The 22,184-nt window shown below is 43.7% G+C and overlaps 1 protein-coding gene and 1 long non-coding RNA gene across 3 annotated transcripts in view; both read left to right on the top strand.

The window, feature by feature from the left end:
- Positions 1–8,000, top strand: part of PCTP (phosphatidylcholine transfer protein) — a 30,559-nt gene extending 22,559 nt beyond the window's left edge. For both annotated transcript variants that reach the window (XM_028090587.2, XM_028090588.2), the window contains exons 3-6: positions 1,020–1,099; positions 4,249–4,420; positions 5,589–5,656; positions 6,761–8,000. In XM_028090587.2, coding sequence (XP_027946388.1) covers positions 1,020–1,099; positions 4,249–4,420; positions 5,589–5,656; positions 6,761–6,826 — 386 coding nt within the window. In that variant the 3' untranslated portion in view covers positions 6,827–8,000. The remainder of the gene's footprint in view (positions 1–1,019; positions 1,100–4,248; positions 4,421–5,588; positions 5,657–6,760) is intronic.
- An 8,592-nt stretch (positions 8,001–16,592) lies between these two features.
- The window catches only part of LOC148163468 (uncharacterized), a 43,046-nt gene continuing 37,454 nt past the window's right edge, over positions 16,593–22,184 (top strand). The window contains exon 1 of the long non-coding RNA XR_015769355.1: positions 16,593–18,659. This is a non-coding gene — a long non-coding RNA (uncharacterized LOC148163468). The remainder of the gene's footprint in view (positions 18,660–22,184) is intronic.

The raw sequence follows: 22,184 nt of genomic DNA on the forward strand, positions 1-22,184 counted from the left end.
CAGAAATTAATGCTGAGTTTAATTTAAGGACTCTGCTTAAACCACATAGTCAGGAGGAGGGAAACAATGATGCCCTGAAGGAGAATTTAAATTGCTGGTCCAGGAAAGGGGAGATGATGCTGAGCGTGCAAAGGTAACATGTCCATTTCTTCCCTTCCTCTCAAAGGCTGTCTTTAGCCTCTCGTGGCACCAATGCCCTGGCAAGATCTTTGATCCATGACCTTGCTTCTAATAGATTTTCTTTCCAAAGCTGGATTAAATAATGCATTTCCTTCATCAGGAGCTCCTCAAGGGGTTCTCATGGTTATTTCAGCAGCCTTGGCTTGGCTCCTTCTCTAAATGGTTGGTTTGAAGCTTACAGCACAGCTCGGGGTCAGAGGGTGTGTATGTCATTGATTTCTTTGCTTTCTCCAGCTGAGAGTCAGCTGCTATTTGCACACAGTAGAATGATGGAATACTAAGAATTCTGGTCATTGTAGCTATGGTAAAATGTAAAGAAACAGGAGAGAAGGAAGACACTCAGGGTTAGCCACAGTTATGTCACTTCCTAGCTGTTGAGGAAGGACACTGCCCTCTCTGGAACCTTCTTTTCCCAGCTGAACACACTAGACTGGGTGACTCAGTCCCAGGCTAGCTGTAAAAGGTGAAGCAATCTAAGGAGAGGTCTCAAAAGCAAAACTATTGGGATTCTAGTGACATCTGGTGGTTGCCCTGATTTTAAAACCTGAACATCTATTTTTGGATGCCTGATTTTGTTTTATTGCATTCTGAGAATCTTGCTTATGCTATACAATGGACACATTTTGTTGAGTTATTTTCTTTTTTACCGTGTTTTTATGTCTACTAGACTCTGCCCTTGAGCAACAAACTTTCAGCATTAATGAATCTGTCTGATTTTTTTCTAGAATTCTGTGCCTTCTTAGTGGGTTATCATATCCTCAGAGGTCATCGTACCTAGGCTTCTTGTTAATTGGAGCCGAGAAGTTTCCAGATACATTAACTTCTTTTGTTCACCTTAGAACTCTATGAAAAGGAATGCAATGGAAAAACCGTGGTCTACTGGCAAGTGAAGTACCCCTTTCCTATGTCCAACAGAGATGTATCCTTCCTACTTGGCTTTCTAAGTGTTTCTTGTGCCCTTTGGCCATTGCCCAATGGTGGCATGCCCAGCAGGTGTGGACAGCATTGTTCTTGATTCTTAAAAGGCATCTGCTAAAACTGTTGCTTCTTGTGTGACTTTTGGAGACCTCGGTGTGTGATGTCTGGGCCTGACCATGTGGAGCCTCTGTGATTGTGGTCACTGGAGGGCAGCTCAGACTTTCCTGAGAAGTTTTCTAAGGCTTGAAATTGTTGGACCACAGAATTGGGGACCTGGAAAGAACTATTTATAAAGAGTGTTTAATACATTCCCTCAGGGTGCCTGGGTGGCTCAGTGTTAAGCATCTGCCTTCAGCTCAGGTCATGATCCTAGGGTCCTGGAATAGAGCCCTGCATCGGGCTCCCTGCTCAGCAGGAAACCTGCTTCTCCCTCTCGCATTCCCTCTGCTTGTGTTCCTGCTCTCGCTCTCTGTCAAATTAATAAATACAGTCTTTAGAAAACAAAAATACATTCCCTCAATCTAGAGGTGGAAGTGGGCACCCAGAGAGGTAAAGTGACAGAGGCATATGTACAGATGATTAGTGGCAGAGTGGGGACTGGACCCCAGGCCCCCAATTTCCAGCTCTCCTCATCTCGCCTCCTGTTTTATTGACCCCACAGTGATCCCTACTTGACTGTTGGCTCTGGATACTGGGTGTATGTTTCTTACCCTCATTTATCATTAAAACATTTGAATGGAATGTGGGGAGTTTTAGCTGACACTCCAAGGTTCTAAGAAGCCCTCTTAGTTCTAGCTTAGGAAGGGGGATGGAAATTTGAAGGACAGGCAGGGTGGGGGCAGGATGACTGATAGGTGAGATTTCCACTCCTTCACTGTCCTCTTCAATCACAGCAGCTGAGTATGTTACACACTGAATTTCCATAGAAGATCCTTTCAACAAAGGGTCTTGTGGATTAAAAAAAAAGAGTTTGGAAAACACCAAACTGGATGATCACGGGGATCTTTTCTAGCCTTAGCTTTGTATAAGTCTGTATTTCCTAAATAATTATTCTCTTGAAAGAGAAGGAGCATGTGGCTGTGTTTTATGTATATTGTTTGTATGTGTTTTTGTGTCTAAGTGTATGTGTTTTCCTTGGCCCCAATTAGATTGTAAACTCCATAAAGGGTTTATTTCTTGCTTACATACTACTAGGTACTTTGTACAACATATGGTATGTATTTCAACAAATTGTGGATTACTCTAACCCTTAGATTTTATGTGGTTTTCCCTGATCCTGCCAACAACTGTGCGAAGTATCATCATCCTCATTTCATGGTCAAGGAAACTGAGGCAAAGAGAAGTCCAGAACTTTGCTCTGGTTCACGCAACTAGTGGGTGGCAGAGGCAGGTTCGGGACCCATGTCCAGCTATTCCCAGAGATGGTGACCTTGACCAGGGCATGATCCCATCTCTCTGACCTCACTGTGACACTGCTGGTTAGGTCTTAGGGGTAGACACTTGGGCCTACTTCAAGTTCTACATAATTGTTTTTCCAATACCACACAATCTGATAATGGGTTTCTTAATCTTTCTATATGCATTTCTCTCCACTAGTGGTTAAATTTTTGAGAACAGAGAATAGTGTAGTGGAAAAGAACATTCGTTTGGAGCCAAAGATCCCAGATTGAATGTGAGCTCATTCTCTGATTTGTTGTGTGACTTTGGAAAAGTCCCTTCACTTCTCTGGGCCTCAGTGAACCAGTGGTTCTCTGGTCATATGCCGTATGGTAGGCTGGACCTTCCAACCTTTCGAAGACCTCTGCCAAGTTTTAATCAATATATCAGGTTGGTTTTTCCTCAATGGAGTGTCAGGTGGTATCTGCCACATGAGCAAGTTTTGGGAGAGAGTGGGATAACTTTTGCTGTGAGGAAGAAGTGAAAGATCTTGGTGGCAGAAAGCCAGAGCCAAAGCAACATCATTTCTCCCCGAAAACATTTAAGAACTTTACTTGCCAGTCCGTAGAATCGGGGTCAGTAGCTCATCCCACAGGGTGCCTGAGTGAGGCCTGGACCCCTTTGGGTGCTGCAGAGACTCTGTGGTGGCATGGGGCTATCATTGTTGCTGTTACAGTGAGGATATTATGTTATAGAGTGATTTTTTAAAAATTTATTTATTTTTATTTTTTATTGTTTAGGCTTTGAATCCCTTCTAGTGTGAAACCTAAAATTCTGCTGAGGCCTGTCCAGCTATGAAAGTCTAACTAGGTTTTGGAGCCAGATCTGGGTTTGCACTCCGGTTCCAGTTGAGCCATGGGATCTTTGGCAAGTTACTTTACTTCTCTGAGCCTCAATATTGTCATCTGTAGGATGAGGATACCTACACCAAACTCACAGGGACCTTTACAGGATCAAAACTGATGCTATATGTAAGGCACATGGTAAGGGCTCAGTAAATGGTAACTCTCATTGTTTCTTAGGAGTAAATTATCTTCCCTATTGCAGTACCATAGACATAGTGAGCGCTCTGTGTTTATAGAGATGAAATGGCTTTGTTATTCTGGGTGGTTAACCAGCGTTAACCCAGAGAGGACATCTGCTTACCAAATATTCAGGTACCAATGTTTCTTCCTCTGACCACTAGGTGTAAGTAACAGTGCTTGACCATCCTTTGTGCATAGAGGTCACTAACTAGAGCTTTGGGGGAGGACAGGACAAAGGGGAATGATCCCAGTGTTTATGGGGTACTTATTCTGCCCCAGTCGTTCTCCAGTGCCCCCCACCAGGCGTGCCTGCTGGGGAATCTAACCCCCTTAGCTTCGGAAAGGTTGAGTAACTAATGCAGAATCACACTGCTGCTGAGTGATCAGTCCTCTAATATCTCACAGTGCCTTCTTAGAGAAAGGAGGAGTGGTTTCCCCGTATAATTGAAAGCATCAAGGAATCATTCACAGGTAGGTAATGCATGCTGTCAAATGAGAATATCAAATTGTATGGGGTACAACCTTGCAGTGCAGGTAGGGAGACAGGGCAGGGAATAAAGGAACAGTATTAGGGAGCAAGTGCCAGGTGGGAGAAATAGAATCATCTCGCTTTGCTTCTGGCTCGTGGGGTTTCCTTCCACCCATCTGAAATGCTGGCATTGATATCATGCCTTGACTAGCAGTATAGTATGTCTACATCCGGCAGCGGCGAGACCTGGACATGGACGGGCAGAAGATCCACGTGGTCCTGGCCCAGAGCACCTCTGTGCCGCAGATTCCTGAGAGGTCTGACGTGGTCCGGGTGAATCAGTATAAGCAGAGCCTAGCGATCGAGAGTGATGGCAAGAAGGGGAGCAAAGGTAAAGCCGGGGAGCATGTTGGCAAAGCAGCTGGGGCCACTATACGTAGGCCATGCTGATTGTTAGGCATGTAAAATGCATGATGCTTTTTCCCTGAGGTCAGAGAATGGGCACGGTTGTAAAACAAACAAGGGATCAAAACCTGGGGAGATTCAGTTCACCCCCAGAAACCTGGCTTGAGTGCATGGTAGATGGTTAAATCTGACTCAACCCATTCTTTATTGACTCTTGCATTATCCCGAGGAAATCAAACCAGAAAGTTTAAAAATTCACTTCAGGCTAGTCCTGGGGATACATACATTGGGCCTGGGGGTGGGGTGGGGCAAGAGGGCTGGCACGACTGCCCCTGAGGATGCACCTCCTGCTCAGCCGACTCAGGACCTGCCTGCCTTGAGTTCCAGCCTGCACGGAGAAAAGCTGTGAGCAGAGTGGGGGCAGCCAGCCACTTGTTGTATGGGAATTAGTGTGGCCTTGTGTGTGAGGTAACCTCTGAATCGTAATTCTGAAGCTTTTCAGATATGTCACCTTGGACATGCCACCCTAATTGCTCTGTCTCCATGTTGTCCTTTATAAGTGGGGGTTTAATTTTACCAACTCCTTTGGACTGATAATTAATGATAGAAATAATTTTTTTTAAAGATTTATTTATTTGACAGAGAGAGACACAGTGAGAGAGGGAACACAAGCAGGGGCAATGGGAGAGGGAGAAGCAGGCTTCCCGCGGAGCAGGGAGCCTGATGCAGGGCTCGATCCCAGGACTCTGGGATCATGACCTGAGCCGAAGGAGGCAGACGCTTAAGGACTGAGCCACCCAGGCGCCCCGATAGAAATAAATGAGAGACTATATCCAAGTGTCTAGCACTTCCCAGGCATTTAATAAGCAGCAGCAAAATCTGCCTGTGGCTATGTTTTCAAAAATATGTGTGTGTGTGTGTGTGTGTGTGTGTGTGTGTGTGTGTGTGTGTGTATAACATAAATATATATATTATAATATAAATATATATGTATTTTGTGAGGCAAGGCAGAGGACAGAAGTCCTCCTGAATCTGTGTTGCCTCCCTCCTTACTTTCGGGGGCCTGAAGATAGAGGCAGAAGCTTTGCAGGGTTTGTTGTTGTATTTCTAACATTTTTTTTCTCCTCCTGAATTGTCCTTTCTTTCCCTTCTAGTTTTCATGTATTACTTCGATAACCCGGGTGGCCAGATTCCGTCCTGGCTCATAAACTGGGTCGCCAAGGTGAGATCCCAGGAGGCAGGAGGGGGAAGTGTGTTTGACAAATGTTGACTTAGCCCACGGGGCTGTCAGGCTGAAGAGACACCGTGTCTCAAGCCTAATGAAGCTCTTTTATTGAAGCAGCTTGGTTGAGTCACTACAGTTAGGACTGAGGTTGCCAACATCCAGGATGTAGAGGCTGGGACAGAGGAGAAGAATCCTTAGCTGGAATGTTAGACCCTCCCTGCCAGCAAGACCCTGCCAGGATCACTCTCTGCATCCTCCGGATACAAGCCTGCTCCTTGTAGGAAAAATGACAAATGGTGCCTTTGGACCCTGTGTCTGCTTATGACAGGCCAACCTGGCTCGAGAGACAACCAGACGTGTCCAAGCCTGGAAGCCTCCGGTTTTGTTATTGTTGTTTTGTTTCTCTGTAAGGAGAGGAGACTGCAGTGGTGGCCAGATCACTAGAGACCCCCAGAGAACCTGGCTTTATGGGAACCATTCAGTGCTTTGTAGGAGGGCTACTTACCGGTGGGAGGGCTCAGCACATTCCCTGGGAGAGTGCAAAGTGCACAGGCTTTGAGTCAAACACATGTGGTTTTGAGTCCTGCTCCAGCTTCTGTTTGTATAATCTAGGGAAGCTGTTGATTTCTTCCCTTTCGAAAATGGGGACAGGTATTACCACCCTGTAGAGTAGTGGTAAATTAAGGCGGTGTCTTGCACAATGCTCAGCACTAACTAATAACATAGTCTGCCCTTTGCCCCACATCCTCACCGTTTCCTAATTCTGTAAAAGAAGTCCTTTCTCTGATTCCTGGGTTAGAATCCCATAGCCCAACCCAATCCCATTTCCTGTGTTTTTTCTTTTCAAAAAATGGTGTCTCAGAATCATCTTAGCTTTTTACTAGGAAAAGCCAAGATACACAACAGTGTCCCCTGCTATCTAGTGTCACCTGTGCCTTGGGTCTTCTGTCATCTGTGGCCATGTTCTATAGAAATCGGACAGGGGCCCTATTGTCATATTTGTTATTCTCAGAGTCATATTTGTTTACCTTTGCCATATCCCAAAGAATCGGGAGAAATGACCATAAGGACACAGAAGTGATGGTGTCCTTTGTTTTGCAGAATGGCGTTCCTAACTTCTTGAAGGACATGGCGAAAGCCTGTCAGAACTACCTCAAGAAAACCTAAGAGGGGGGATCGTGTGTTCATGGAATGATGATCTGGAAGTGCCACAGCCTGCTGATGCTCGGCTTTCCTTTCACTTTTCCGTCTTCAGAGCCCTGCAAGCTATCCAGCATGTCGTCCCTGAGTGTGTTTGCCTGACGCCTGGCTTCCTTTCCCACTCCCCACCCTGGGACTAGCTGCCTTCTTCCACTGTTGAATATGGATCAGATTAGGGAAACTTGTGCTTGTTTATCTTTAAAGAGGGAAGTCCTCAATTGAGAACACAGTCATTCCATTGTGCCATTTTAGGCAGATGGGTGGGTGAGGAACCATCCAAGAGCAACTGATCCCAGAGAGCTGGCTCCTTCCCAGAATGTGGCTTCTCACAACCCAGGAGGGGCTGCTGGGAGCCCCATCCCCTTCAGAGTGGATTCTCCGTGCACCAGCACTGGAAGACATGGGCTAATGGCCATTTCCCTTATGCTTTGGTATACTGACTTGGCTGAGGTTTGAGGTGATAATCCAGTGAGTCTCTCTGCCATTCCTACTTGTGGAGGATCATGAGCTGTTTTGATTTCAAGCCATTCTGAAAAAACACTGGAGGCCTAAGCACTTAATGTGATAACCATTTCTTATCATCCATGTCTGGGTTTCTCTTTCCCACATGCCACTGAGGAGAGGTTGCTCATACCTCACTAACTCTGCACTTTATTGGAAACTGAGGCATCGTGATGGCTCTGGCAGCTAGCAAAAGTCAAGATGCTCTGCACACAGCCCTGTGATAAAGTGTCTTTCTAGATAATAAAATGTATTCCCCTTCTAGAATGTTTAGCAACACTGAATGGATAATAGTTCACAGTCAGGGAAATATTAGTTAGTGGATTAGTTGACTCTACACCTTTTTCTCAGGGATTCTACCTAAGTTGCCTGCCTCTTCTACTACCAAAAGACTTCCAGTTTTCTGTTTTCTCCTGAATTTTGGTAAGGCAAAATATTCTGTGGCTAAAAACACAGCCTTCATGATCTCAGGGAAAAATTTTAACCACTGTGTGTGATGGTACTGAACCTTGATGAGAGGTCGTAGAAATTCAGGATGTAAATCCAGAAGCAGAGGATTTATTAAAATGGGCTATGTCGGACTGTATGTCTTCTCTTTGGGAAAAACAGATTGAATACCAATAAATACAGAAGAACTTAATTGTCCTGCTTGCAGCTTTCTTTCTACTTTGATCCTTCTGTGAGATAGAATCAGTAAGGTCTCATTTGTTTGCAAGGCACATCCAACCTTAACTAATGAACTTGAACATAAAAAAGAATTTTAGCATGCAAGACCAGCTGTAGAGTGGCCTCATGTTTGGGTTGATACAGGTACTCAAACTGACGTTAGAATTTGGCTACGTTCGTCTTCAGGTTATCTTTGATGTTGGGCTGTGTCTGTTGGCAGGACCGCTGCTGACAGCAAAAGGTAGGCGTACATCTTCCCAGGCTCATGCTGAGCCAAAAAAAGACATAATTTCTTTCCAGTAGATCCCACACCATCCTATGACTTTCTCTCAACCATGTGCCTGTCCCTTCCCCAGTCATTGTGGTCATATGGATAGATTTATGCAAATAACTGACTACCTCATACATTTACCATTTTTAAAAATATCACTATCAGTAATGTAGTTGGCATTTAATTTTAGATAAATGAAATCTAAATCTATGTAAAGAGGGTCAGGTTGAAATTTTATGTATAGAGTCACTGAAACACAAGTACTACAATTACAGTTTTTGAGCACAGAATCAACATGAATTGGCGTCATGCAACCATGACAGTGTTATGGTTGCATAACACAGTTAAACAGTGTTTGAGAATTTGCTAAGAACTCCGAGAACACTACGAATATGGCATGTCTAAGTAAAGTAGTTATAAAAAAAGAAAGTTTGCAATAATTAGAGTTTTGAATCTTTGGCATTTATGTGTGCTAATTTGGAAAAGACAGTTTACACAGCACTAAAATATGAGGTTATGGGGGAAACTGAGAACCCATGAGTCGGTAAGTAAATGCCAGAGGTGCAGAAAATGTAGAACAGATACTTCAGAGGTTGTACCTGATTCCTCAGGGTGTGCCTCTCCACAAGGGCTGGGTGTATCCTTTGGAATTTGAAAGTAAATGTTGTTCACTTATTTTTTCCATGCCTGTCTCTCCAAATAGACAATAAGCTCTGTGTGAGTAGAAAGAGTTATTTCACTTTGATTACTGCCCCCTAGGGGACTGTATAGTAGGCAAATGAGTGACTAAATGATTTCGAGAAGATGGACCAAATGACACACCCAGAAGGCCAAACCCATCCAGATATGGAGGTTTAATTTGATTACATTAAACCACCATTACTATTATTTAATAATTTAATTCAGGTCCAATTATTTCACCAAGTTATCATTTTTTGGGAGAGGGGGGTTCTAGATTCCTAAGGTTCTCACTGGTCCTTTATTTGTTAAGGGGAGGCTTTGCTGGTGTAGTTACAGATTATTTTTTATTTTTTTTAGTTAGATTATTTTTTAATGTTAATAGAAATGGCACAGTCTGGACGGAGTCCAGTGGAGATTAGTCAGGATTTCAGGATTTTCAAAAATCTTTATTATTTTGAGAGAAAGAGAGCACCTGAGAGAGGGGAGGGGCACATGAAGGAGAGAAAGAGTCTTAAGCAGGCTCTACACCCAGTAATGAGCCTGATGCAGGGCTCTATCTTATGACCCTGAGTTGATGACCTGAGGCTAAATCAACAGTCAGTGGAAATCAACAGTAAGCAACTGAGCCACATAGGCGCCCCAGGATTTCAGGATTTTAATGCAAAAAGCAGCACTACTGTTGGAGCTAATTTTTTTCCACAGGTGAATTATTCACACTGCAAAACAATTAAGTTATTAACCACACTGGAATTGAGGAGCTCTGGCAAAAGGTCTGTTCCCTTGAAAATGTTCCTATTTCACAGTGAGAGTCCTCACCCAGAGTCCCCATCTACAATGCTGTCCTTCAAACCTCCTACTTCCCAGCTGGATTTGGGAGAGACAAAGCAGAAAGAACCCATTCAGTTCTCATGTTTCTGGTAGCACCACCCAGTCAGCTCAGAGAATTATCCTTAGAAGCGTTGAGACATGCTTTCACCTAACAGATAATATCATGAGTCTGGTGTCCACCTGGCAAGGGGACAGACATGGCAGTTCCTGTGATGAATGAGGCAGATTTGGTGTCCACCCTCAAGGAGCTAATGGTCTAGTGAAGAAACTGGGCAGTCTGTTAAAAGACTGGTGAGCTTTGACAAAGGGCAAGTGAAGGGTGCCAGATGTTGTAAAACTGGGGGAACTGAGTTTGAGGGGTCAGGGAAGAATATGTTGTAGTTGGCTGCATGAAGGTTGGAGAGAAAACTATTCTGCATGGAAGGAACCATTGGCATAAAGCTCCTCCAGCAGGAGAGCCAGTCACATGTGAAGAACTACCAAAGCCAGTATGGCTGAAGCAATGGGTGTGAAGGAGAGGCATTTCAGCCAGGTCTGAAGTAGACGGGCAATGGGTGATTGAGAGAGCCATGATTTTCGACTTTATATCTAGAACACCAATAAGCTTTGAAGGACTGACCTAACATCAGCAGTGACCTGATGAGTTTATTCATTCATAATGGCTGCTCATTTCGCCCCATGGTTCTTTCTTCACCATCTCTTAACAGTCCCTCCAACACCATCATGGGGGTATTCTCTGCGGTGCTTTAAGACTTGTCACGTGGAACCCTCTTCACCAGCAGGCAGCAGGCAGAGTAGCCCACACCCAAATCTAGGTTCCAAAGTGGAGCATCAGCCCCTGAAGCCTAACCAGAAAAAAGAGAGGCAGGGAACATCCACGCACATCCCGTCTGTCTCTCCTGGCCCATTCTGGAGTATATGACATACCCTCCAATTGGCCGCATCATGCAGCCCACATGAGCAGAACCATTTCAAGATCCAGTAGAAGGAGAGAAAAAGGAAAGGCATCAAAAGTATAAGCAGACCTGCTTTCTCCAAAGTTTCTTTTTCTGCACTCCGCCCCAGCCACAAAACAAGAACTTTTCTTTCTTGAGAAGACAGAAATACTGTTTAGGTTGTCAGAGTTTAGAACTAACCAAAAGGGAGGGCTTCAGAAAAATTATTTATATTGCTAATCCAAGTGTATTTTTGTATGTGTCTGCATGGGTAAACATTGTATGTATTCTATTTCATAAGATATAATAATGGAACAACTAAGTGGAATTAACATGATAAGCCAGGTTCAGTGTTAGACAGTGAGGCCATAAAGGTAAAACGGATTCTTCCACTAGGGACTTAGCAGTCTAGACAGGAGGTGACATACATGCACAATTCATGATAATGAGAGAAAGTGATCACCAGCATATGAAAGGAAAACGTAGTATTTTAGGAGTTTGTGGCAAACTGCTGTTAAAAGAAGACAACAGACACCTTGCTGAAGGGAAAAGATGGCGGAAGAGCAGGGGACCCTATTCCAACCGGTCCCTGGAATTGAACTGGATATCTACCAGACCACTCTGAACACCCACGAAATCAGCCTGAGATGTAAGAAGATAGATCTAGATTTCTACAAACAGAATATCGGAGGGGTTGGTTTCAAGGTACGAATTGGGGAGCCGTGATTCCGCAGGCAGATATTGAAGGATAAATGGAAGGGGGAGGGAACCTGGTCGTTGGGATCCTATACCACCAGTGAGTGATAGCCTCCCACGCTGGGGATAGGGCACAGACTCGCAGACCAGTAGCGATGGGGAGAGGACTTTAGAGCAGCCCTCTGGACAGAAACCTGGAGCGACGGGGCCGCACCTGCAAACTGGGGGCGGCTGGTGGTTTTAGAGGCACAAAGGGCAGAGACATGCCCCGACCTGAAGGTGAGGACTGTGAGCACTGCTGAGGGGCACACAACCGAGGACGCTGCAGTTTATAGCAGCACAGACAGAAACGGAGATAGTGTGGCCTGGAGAGCTCATTGAAGAACAGACTGCGATCTCACTGCTCTGAGGCAGGGGGTTGGAAATGATTTCTTCTGCTGACTCACGGAAGAGACGCTGAAACCTGCCAGGGAAAGCTGCCAGAGAAAAAAAGCCCCCCAAAACCAGTTTCCACTGAGCCCATCCCCCGCGACAGGGGGCAAGGCAAATCTGCCCAAACAGGGTTGCCTGAGAAACAGTGTGGCAGGCCCCTCCCCCAGAAGATAGGCTGGGAAAACAAGAGGCCAGCAACCCTAAGGTCCCTAGAAAACAGGTGCATCTTGCTTGGGTTGTGGTCAGTAATTTGGACTCTATACGTTTCCTCAACCACCCCTCAACAGAATGACTAGGAGGAGGAACCCCCAAAATAGGAAAGACTCAGAGACTATGACTTATCCCACAGATTTACAAATGGATGCAGCTATAACCAAGTTGTCAGAGATGGAATTCAGGGTAGCAACTGTGAAGACGGAAGCCAGACTGGAGAAATTGATTAATGGCAACACAGAGTCTCTAAGGGCAGAAATGAAAGCTGTATTGGCGGAACTTAAAAAGGCTATCGATGAGATCCAATCCAATCCGGATAATCTAACAGCGAGGGTAAGCGAGGCAGAAGAATGAATTAGTGATTTAGAAGACCAATTAATAGACAAAAAGGGAAAAGAGGAGGTCAGGCAAAAACAACTCGGAATCCATGAAAATAGAATCAGAGAAATAAGTGACACCATGAAACGTTCCAATGTCAGAATTATTGGGATCCCTGAGGGGGTGGAGAGAGAGAGGGGACTAGAAGATATATTTGAGCAAATCGTAGCTGAGAACTTCCCTAATCTGGGGAATGAAACAAACATTCATGCCCTAGAGGCAGAGAGGACCCCTCCCAAGATCAAGGAAAACAGGCCAACACCCTGGCATGTAATAGTAAAACTTGCAAATCTTAGAATCAAGGAAACCGGTTAGGGGGAAGAGATTCCTTATGTACAGAGGGAGGAACATCAGAATAACATCAGACCTATCCACAGAGACCTGGCAAGCCAGAAAGGCCTGGCAAGACAAATTCAGGGTACTAAAGGAGAAGAACATGCAGCCAAGAATACTTTATCCAGCAAGTCTGTCATTTAGAATGGATGGAGATGCAGAGCTTCCGAGACCGGCAACTGAAAGAGTATGTGAGCACTAAGCTGGCCCTGCAAGAAATATTAAGGGAGGGTTCTATACAAGGAGAAGAACCCCAAGAGTGATATAGAACAGAAATTTACAGGGACAATCTATAGAAACAAGGTCTTCACAGGCAACATGACAATAAATTTGTATCTTTCAATAATCACGCTCAATGTGAACAGCCTAAATGCTCCCATAAAAAGGCATAGGGTTGCAAATTGGATAAAAAGACAGGACCCATCCATATGCTGCCTACAAGAGACTCATTTGGAACCTAAAGATACATCCAAGCTGAAAGTGAAGGGATGGAGATCCATCTTCCATGCCAATGGATCTCAAAAGAAAGCTGGGGTAGCAATTCTTATATCAGACAAATTAGATTTTAAACTAAAGACTGTAGAGACACAGAAGGACACGATGTCATTCTTAAAGGGTCTATCCAACAAGAAGATCTAACAATTGCAAGTATCTACGCCCCCAACATGGGAGCAGCCATCTACAAAAGCCAACTGTTAACCAAAAAAAGAGTCATATTGATAACAATACATTAACTGTAGGAGACCTCAATACTCCACTCTCACCAATAGACAGATCATCTAAGCAGAAAATCAACAAAGAAACAAGAGCTTTGAATGACACACTGGACCAGAAGGACCTCATAGATATATACAGAACATTCCACCCTAAAACAACAGAATACTCATTCTTCTCGAGTGCACATGGAACTTTCTCCAGAATAGACCACATACTGGGTCACAAATCAGGTCTCAAGAGATACCAAAAGATTGAGATTATTCCCTGCATATTCTCAGACCATCATCCTTTAAAACTGGAACTCAGTCACAAGAAAAAATTTGGAAGAAATTCAAACACTTGGAAGCTGAAGACCACTCTGCTCAAGAATGTTTGGGTCAACCAGGAAATCAGAGAAGAACTTAAAACAATTCATGGAAACCAATGAGAACAAAAACACATCAGTCCAAAACCTATGGGATACTGCAAAGGTGGTCCTAAGGGGGAAATACATAGCCATCCAAGCCTCACTAAAAAAAAAAATAGAAAAATCCCAAATTCACCAACTAACTTTACACCTAACGAACTAGAGAAAAAGCAACAAACGATGCTTAAGTCATGCATTAGAAGAGAAACAATTAAGATTAGAGCAGAGATCAATGAATCAGAAACCAGAAACACAGTAGATCAACGAAACTAAAAGCTGGTTCTTTGTAAGAATTAAGATCGATAAACCACTGGCCAGACTTAACGAAAAGAAAAGAGAAAGGACCCAAATTAATAAAATTATGAATGAAAGGGGAGAGATCATGACTAACACCAAGGAAATAGAAACAATTATTAGAAATTATTATCAACAACTATATGCCAATAAATTGAGCAACCTGGATGAAATGGATGCCTTCCTGGAAACCTATAATCTACCTAGACTGAAACAGGAAGAAATTGACAACCTGAATAGGCCAATAACCCATAATGAAATTGAAGCAGTGATCAAAAACCTCCCAAAAGAGTCCAGGGCCTGATGGATTCCCTGGGGAATTCTATCAAACATTCAAAGAAGAAATAATACTTAGTCTCCTGAAGCTATTTCAAAAAATAGAAACAGAAGGAAAGCTTCCAGATTCATTCTATGAGGCCAGCATTACCTTAATCCCCAAACCAGGCAAAGACCCCATCAAAAAGGAGAATTTCAGACCAATATCCCTGTTGAATATGGATTCCAAAATCCTCAACAAAATCCTAGCTAATAGGATCCAACAATACATTAAAAGGATCATCCACCACGACCAAGTGGGATTTATCCCTGGGATGCAAGGGTGGTTCAACATTCCAAATCAATTAATGTGATAGAACACATTAATAAGAGAGAGAAGAACCATATGGTCCTCTCAATTGATGCAGAAAAAGCATTTGACAAAATACAGCATCCTTTCCTTATTAAAACTCTTCAGAGTACAGGGATAGAGGGAACATTCCTCAAGTTCATAAAATCCATCTATGAAAACCCACAGTGAATATCATCCTCAATGGGGAAAAGCTGAGAGCCTTTCCCTTAAGATCAGGAACATGACAAGGATGCCCACTCTCGCCACTATTGTTCAACATAGTACTAGAAGTCCTAGCAACAGCAATCAGACAACAAAAAGAAATAAAAGGTATTCAAATTTGCAAAGAATATGTCAAACTCTCTCTCTTTGCAGATGACATGATACTTTATGTGGAAAACCCAAAAGACTCCACCCCCAAAATACTAGAACTCATACAGCAATTCAGGAATGTGGCAGGATACAAAATCAGTGCACAGAAATCAGTTGCTTTCTTATACACTAACAACACAACTGTAGAAAGAGAAATTAGAGGAATGATTCCATTTACAATAGCACCAAAACCCATAAGATACCTCGGAATAAACCTAACCAAAGTGGTAAAGGATCTATATTCTAGGAACTACAGAACACTCATGAAAGAAATTGAAGAAGACACAAAAAGATGGAAAAACATTCCATGCCCATGGATCAGAGGAATATACACTGTTAAAATATCTATGCTACGCAGAGCAAACTATACCCTCAATGCCATCCCAATCAAAATTCCAATGACATTTTTCAAAGTGCTGGAACAATCCTAAAATGTGTATGGAATCAGAAAAGACCCCGAATCGCCAAGGAAATGTTGAAAAAGAAAAACAAAGCTGGGGGCATCACGTTCCCCGATTTGAAGCTATTATTACAAAGCACTGATCACCAAGACAGCATGGTGCTGGCACAAAAACAGACGTATAGACCAATGGAACAGAATAGAGAGCCCAGATATGGACCCTCCACTCTATGGTCAAATAATCTTTGACAAAGCAGGAAAAAATATGCAATGGAAAAAAGACAGTCTGTTCAATAAATGGTGCTGGGAAAATCGGACAGCCACATGCAGAAGAATGAAACTCGACCATTCTCTAACACCATACACAAAGATAAACTCAAAATGGATGAAACACCTCAATGTGAGACAGGAATCCATCAAAATCCTGGAGGAGAACATAAGCAGTAACCTCTTTGACATCGGCCACAGCAACTCCTTTCAAGATTCATTTCCAAAGGCTAGTGAAACAAAAGCAAAAATGAACTTCTGGGACTTCATCAAGATAAAGAGCTTCTGCCCAGCAAAGGAAACAGTCAACAAAACAAAGAGGCAACCCACAGAATGGGAGAAGATATTTGCAAATGACACTACAGATAAAGGGCTGGTATCCAAGATCTATAAACTTCTCAAACTCAACGCCCAAAAAACAAAAAATCAAGTCAAAAAATGGGCAGAAGACATGAACAGACACTTCTCCGAAGAAGACATACAAATGGCTAACAGACACATGAAAAAATGTTCATCATCATTAGCCATCAGGGAAATTCAAATCAAAACCACATTGAGATACCACCTTACACCAGTTAGAATGGCAAAAATTGACAAGGCAAGAAACAACAAATGTTGGAGAGGTTGTGGAGAAAGGGGAACCCTCTCACACTGTTGGTGGGAATGCAAGTTGGTACAGCCACTTTGGAAAACAGTGTGGAGGTTCCTCAAAAAATAAAAAATAGAGCTACCCTATGACCCAGCAATTGCACTCCTGGGTATTTACCCCAAAGACACAGATGTAGTGAAAAGAAGGGCCACATGCACCCCAATGTTCATAGCAGCAATGTCTGCAATGGTCAAACTGTGGAAAGAGCCAAGATGCCCTTCAACAGATGAATGGATAAAGGAGATGTGGTCCAAATACAGAATGGAATATTACTCAGCCATCAGAAAGGATGAATACCCAACCTTTACATCACCATGGAGGAGACTATGCTAAGTGAAATAAGTCAAGCAGAGAAAGTCAATTATCATATAGTTTTACTTATTTGTGGAACATCAGGAATAGCATGGAAGACGTTAGGAGAAGGAAGGGAAAAATGAAGGGGGGGAATTGGAGGGAGAGATGAACCATGAGAGACGATGGACTCTGAGAAACAAACTGAGGGTGTTAGAGGGGAGGAGAGTGGGGGGATGAGTTAGCCAGGTGATGGGTATTAGGGAGGGCACGTACTGCGTGGAGCACTGGGTGTTATATGAAAACAATGAAGCGTGGATCGCCACATCAAAAACTATATTATATGGTGACTAACATAACATAATAAAATACAATAAAAAAAAAAGACAACAGATCCAAAATGGAATTGCTTATGCTAAGCCCCACTCACCAAACGACGATTTAACTTGATTACAGTTACGGTTGCCCAGAAATGAACTCTTAAACGAGTCCAGTCAGGAATCACCTGATCAGCACTAGTTAGGTAATCTGCCTGATAATCCCCTGCCATCCCTTAAAGGAAAGTGACCTTACAAATAACCAACCTGCTTTGTTGTCTAGCATAACTTCCTTGTTCTCCCCCCCTTCTGCCTTTATCTTTTATTTTGTACAGCTCCTCAGAGCTCCTTTCTCTCTGTTAGGTTGGATGATGCCCAATTTGAATTGATTTTTATTCAAAGAGGCTCTTAAACGTTTTAATATGCCTCAGTTTATCTTTCAACAGCTCTGGTTAGAAGAGGAAACAAAAGGAGACCCTCCACAGCCCACCGGGGCAAGGAGCAACCAGGCGCACCTACTTGTTGCGCCCCCTGAGCTTGTGGCTTTCCCGCTGCCTCTGGAGGTTTAAGTTCCTCTTGGATCCTGGCTCTGCAGCTTTTGCATGAGGGGCTTTCAGACTTGACTTGAGCATTTCTTCCTCTGGACTGAGTCCAGTCACCGGCTGGAGTCAGACTGGCTCTGATTTAGAAACTGGACCAGGTACCTGGGTTTGACTTAGGAACTAGAAAAGACTGCAGTCAGGTCCAACTTAGACCCTTCACTGCGTCTGAGAAGACTGGGCCGGACGTATAACGGAGCGGCTCTGAGCCGGCCTGTATTGGTCCTAGAAACCAGAAAGGCACTGGGACCCACTTAGAAACCGGACCGGGCTGGGGAGGACTGGCTCCAGCTTAGATGCCGGACCCGGTGGGCAGATTGGTTCCGTTTAGAAACCAAACCCGGCGGGGGCCAACTGGATCCCGCTTAGAAACCGGACGGGATGGGGGCAGGCTGGGTCCAGCTTAGAACCTTGAGTTAGTCTGAGAAGACTGGGCCGGACTCAGAAAACGGAGCAGGCCTGAGGTGGTCTAGGTCTGTCCTCGAAACTGGGAATGTACTGGGTCCCACTCAGAAGCCGGACCTGGCTGGCACGGACCGGGTCGGCTTAGAAGTAGGACAGGATGGGGGCCGGCCAGGTACCCTTTAGAAGCCGGACCGGATGGGAGCGGACTGGGTCCAGCCTAGAAAGCAGATTGGTCAGGGCACGAACCGGCGCCTTCGTGCGGCCTCAGGTGAATAAAATGTTCTGAGGCTGAACAAGCGGGCGAGTCTTACCCAAAGTAATCTTGAGTTACTGTGGCCACAGTGGAGAACTTTTAACCTACATAAGCCTCTCCACTTAAGAGGTGCCCTAGAGGCAGGCACTCACCATTAAAGGGCAGAGGGAAAGCTATTTTTACTCCTACTCACCGGTTCTGGTGGCCAGGATGAGACACGCTGAGACACCCCACTCACTCCAGAGCCTGCAGGTGGGATCCGGAGAAAACTGGCAGAAACCCGTGGAAGGTAAGAATTCTGACCAAAGTTAGCCCTCCCATTTCCATCTATGTCTGTGGTGTCTGGGTGAGAGAAAAAGGCAGCATTTCACGTTGTCCCTTCCTTTCTAAATTCAGATTGGCAAGCAAAAAGTTTGTAAGAGTAAGGTCTTTAAATTGGGACTGTTTAACGTGTACTTCGGGTACTCATTGGTGGTCGAAACCTTCCCTCCCAGGGACGGCTATTGCCTTCTTGTTTGTCTCATTTTGTGTCCTGAGAACTTGGCTGGTGACAGTCAGGTTGGGGACCCGGATAATATGGCTGTACAGAAATGCAGGTTGTTCTTCCTTTGTGGCTGGGATCCTGCCGACTGTTTCCAACTCTCAGGGCAATTGTTTTGGGAGTGGCTGTGGATTTTTTTTTTAATTTTTTATTGTTATGTTAATCACCATACATTACATCATTAGTTTTTGATGTAGTGTTCCATGATTCATTGTTTGTGATTAACACCCAGTTCTCCACGCAGAATGTGCCCTCTTTAATACCCATCACCAGGCTAACCCATCCCCCCACCCCCCCTCCCCTCTAGAACCCTCAGTTTGTTTTTCAGAGTCCATCATCTCTCATGGTTCGTCTCCCCCTCCGACTTATTCCCCTTCATTCTTCCCCTCCTGCTATCTTCTTTTTTTTTTCTTAACATATATTGCATTATTTGTTTCAGAAGTACAGATCCATGATTCATCAGTCTTGTACAATTCACAGCGCTCACCATAGCACATACCCTCTCCAATGTCTATCACCCAGCCACCCCCTCCCTCCCAACCCCCACCACTCCAGCAACCCACAGTTTGTTTCCTCAGATTAAGAATTCCTCATATCAGTGAGGTCATATGATACATGTCTGTCTCTGATTGACTTATTTCACTCAGCATAACACCCTCCAGTTCCATCCACGTGGTTGCAAATGGCAAGATCTCACTCCTTTTGATGGCTGCATAATAGTCCATTGTGTATATATACACCACATCTTCTTTAGCCATTCATCTGTCGATGGACATCTTGGCTCTTTCCACAGTTTGGCTATTGTGGACATTGCTGCTATAAACATTGGGGTGCACGGACCCCTTCGGATCCCTACATTTGTATCTTTGGGGTAAATACCCAGTACTGCAATTGCTGGATCGTATGGTAGCTCTATTTTCAACTGTTTGAGGAACCTCCATACTGTTTTCCAGCGGGGTTGCACCAGCTTGCATTCCCACCAACAGTGTAGGAGGGTTCCCCTTTCTCCACATCCTCGCCAACATCTGTCGTTTCCTGACTTGTTAATTTTAGCCATTCTGACGGGTGTGAGGTGGTATCTCATTGAGGTTTTGATTTGGATTTCCCTGATGCCGAGCGATGTTGAGCACTTTTTCATGTGTCTCTTGGCCATTTGGATGTCTTCTTTGGAAAAATGTCTGTTCATGTCTTCTGCCCATTTCTTGATTGGATTATTTGTTCTTTGGGTGTTGAGTTTGATAAGTTCTTTATAGATTTTGGATACTAGCCCTTTATCTGATGTGTCATTTGCAACTATTTTCTCCCATTCTGTCGGTTGTCTTTTGGTTTTGTGGACTGTTTCTTTTGCTGTGCAAAAGCTTTTTATCTTGATGAAATCCCAATAGTTCATTTCTGCCCTGGCTTCCCTTGCTTTTGGTGATGTTTCTAGGAAGAAGTTGCTGTGGTTGAGGTGGAAGAGGTTGCTGCCTGTGTTCTCCGTTAGGATTTGGATGGACTCCTGTCTCACGTTTAGGTCTTTCAACCATTTGGAGTCTATTTTTGTGTGTGGTGTAAGGAAATGGTCCAGTTTCATTCTTCTGCATGTGGCTGTCCAATTTTCCCAACACCATTTGTTGAAGAGACTGTCTTTTTTCCATTGGATATTCTTTCCTGCCTTGTCAAAGATGAGTTGACCATAGAGTTGAGGGTTCATTTCTGGGCTCTCAATTCTGTTCCATTGATCTATGTGTCTGTTTTTGTGCCAGTACCATACTGTCTTGATGATGACAGCTTTGTATAGAGCTGGAAGTCCGGAATTGTGATGCCGCCAGCTTTGCTTTTCTTTTTCAAGATTCCTCTGGCTATTCGGGGTCTCTTCTGGTTCCATACAGATTTTAGGATTATTTGTTCCATTTCTATGAAAAAGGTGGATGGTATTTTGATGGGGATTGCATTGAATGTGTAGATTGCTCTAGGTAGCACTGACATCTTCACAATGTTTGTTCTTCCAATCCATGAGCATGGAACGTTTTTCCATTTCTTTGTGGCTTCTTCAATTTCTTTCATGAGTATTTTATAGTTTTCTGAGTACAGATCCTTTGCCTCTTTGGTTAAATTTATTCCTAGGTGTCTTATGGTTTTGGGTGCCATTGTAAATGGGATCGACTCCTTGATTTGTCTCTCTTCTCTCTTGTTGTTGGTGTATAGGAATGCTACTGATTTCTGTGCATTGATTTTATAGCCTGCTACTTGACTGAATTCCTGTATGAGTTCTAGCAGTTTTGGGGTGGAGTCTTTTGGGTTTTCCACATACAGTATCATATCATCTGCAAAGAGTGAGAGTTGGACGTCCTCTTTGCTGATTTGGATGCCTTTGATTTCTTTTTGTTGTCTGATTGCTGTGGCTAGGACTTCTAATACTATGTTGAATAGCAGTGGTGAGAGTGGATATCCCTGCCGCGTTCCTGACCTTAGGGAAAAAGCTCTCAGCTTTTCCCTATTGAGAATGATATTTGCTGTAGGTTTTTCATAGATGGCTTTTATGATATTGAGGTATGTACCCTCTATCCCTCTACTCTGAAGAGTTTTGATCAAGAAAGGACGCTGTACTTTGTCAAATGCTTTTTCTGCATGTATTGAGAGGATCATATGATTCTTGTTCTTTCTTTTGTTAATGTATTGTATCACGTTGATTGATTTGCGGATGTTGAACCAGCCTTGCAGCCCAGGGATAAATCCCACTTGGTCATGGTGAATAAGCCTTTTAATGTACTGTTGGATCCTATTGGCTAGTATTTTGGTGAGAATTTTTGCATCCATGTTCATCAAGGATATTGGTCTGTAATTCTCCTTTTGGATGGGGTCTTTATCTGGTTTTGGGATCAAGGTAATGCTGGCCTCATAAAATGAGTTTGGAAGTTTTCCTTCCATTTCTATTTTTTGGAACAGTTTCAGGAGAATAGGTATTAATTCTTCTTTAAGTGTCTGATAGAATTCCCCTGGGAAGCCATCTGGCCCTGGGCTTTTGTTTGTTGGGAGATTTTTGATGACTGCTTCAATTTCCTTAGTGGTTATAGGTCTGTTCAGGTTTTCTGTTTATTCCTGGTTCAACTTTGGTAGTTGATACATCTCTAGGAATGCACCCATTTCTTCCAGGTTATCTAATTTGCTGGCATAGAGTTGCTCATAATATGTTCTTATAATTGTTTGTATTTCTTTGGTGTTGGTTGTGATCTCTCCTCTTTCTTTCATGGTTTTGTTGATTTGGGTCATTTCTCTTTTCTTTTTGATAAG

This window comes from Eumetopias jubatus, unplaced genomic scaffold (assembly GCF_037043125.1).
Source record: "Eumetopias jubatus isolate StellerSeaLion01/CBP00866 unplaced genomic scaffold, mEumJub1_p1.0 scaffold_10, whole genome shotgun sequence".
Classification (NCBI taxonomy): Eukaryota; Metazoa; Chordata; class Mammalia; order Carnivora; family Otariidae; genus Eumetopias; species Eumetopias jubatus.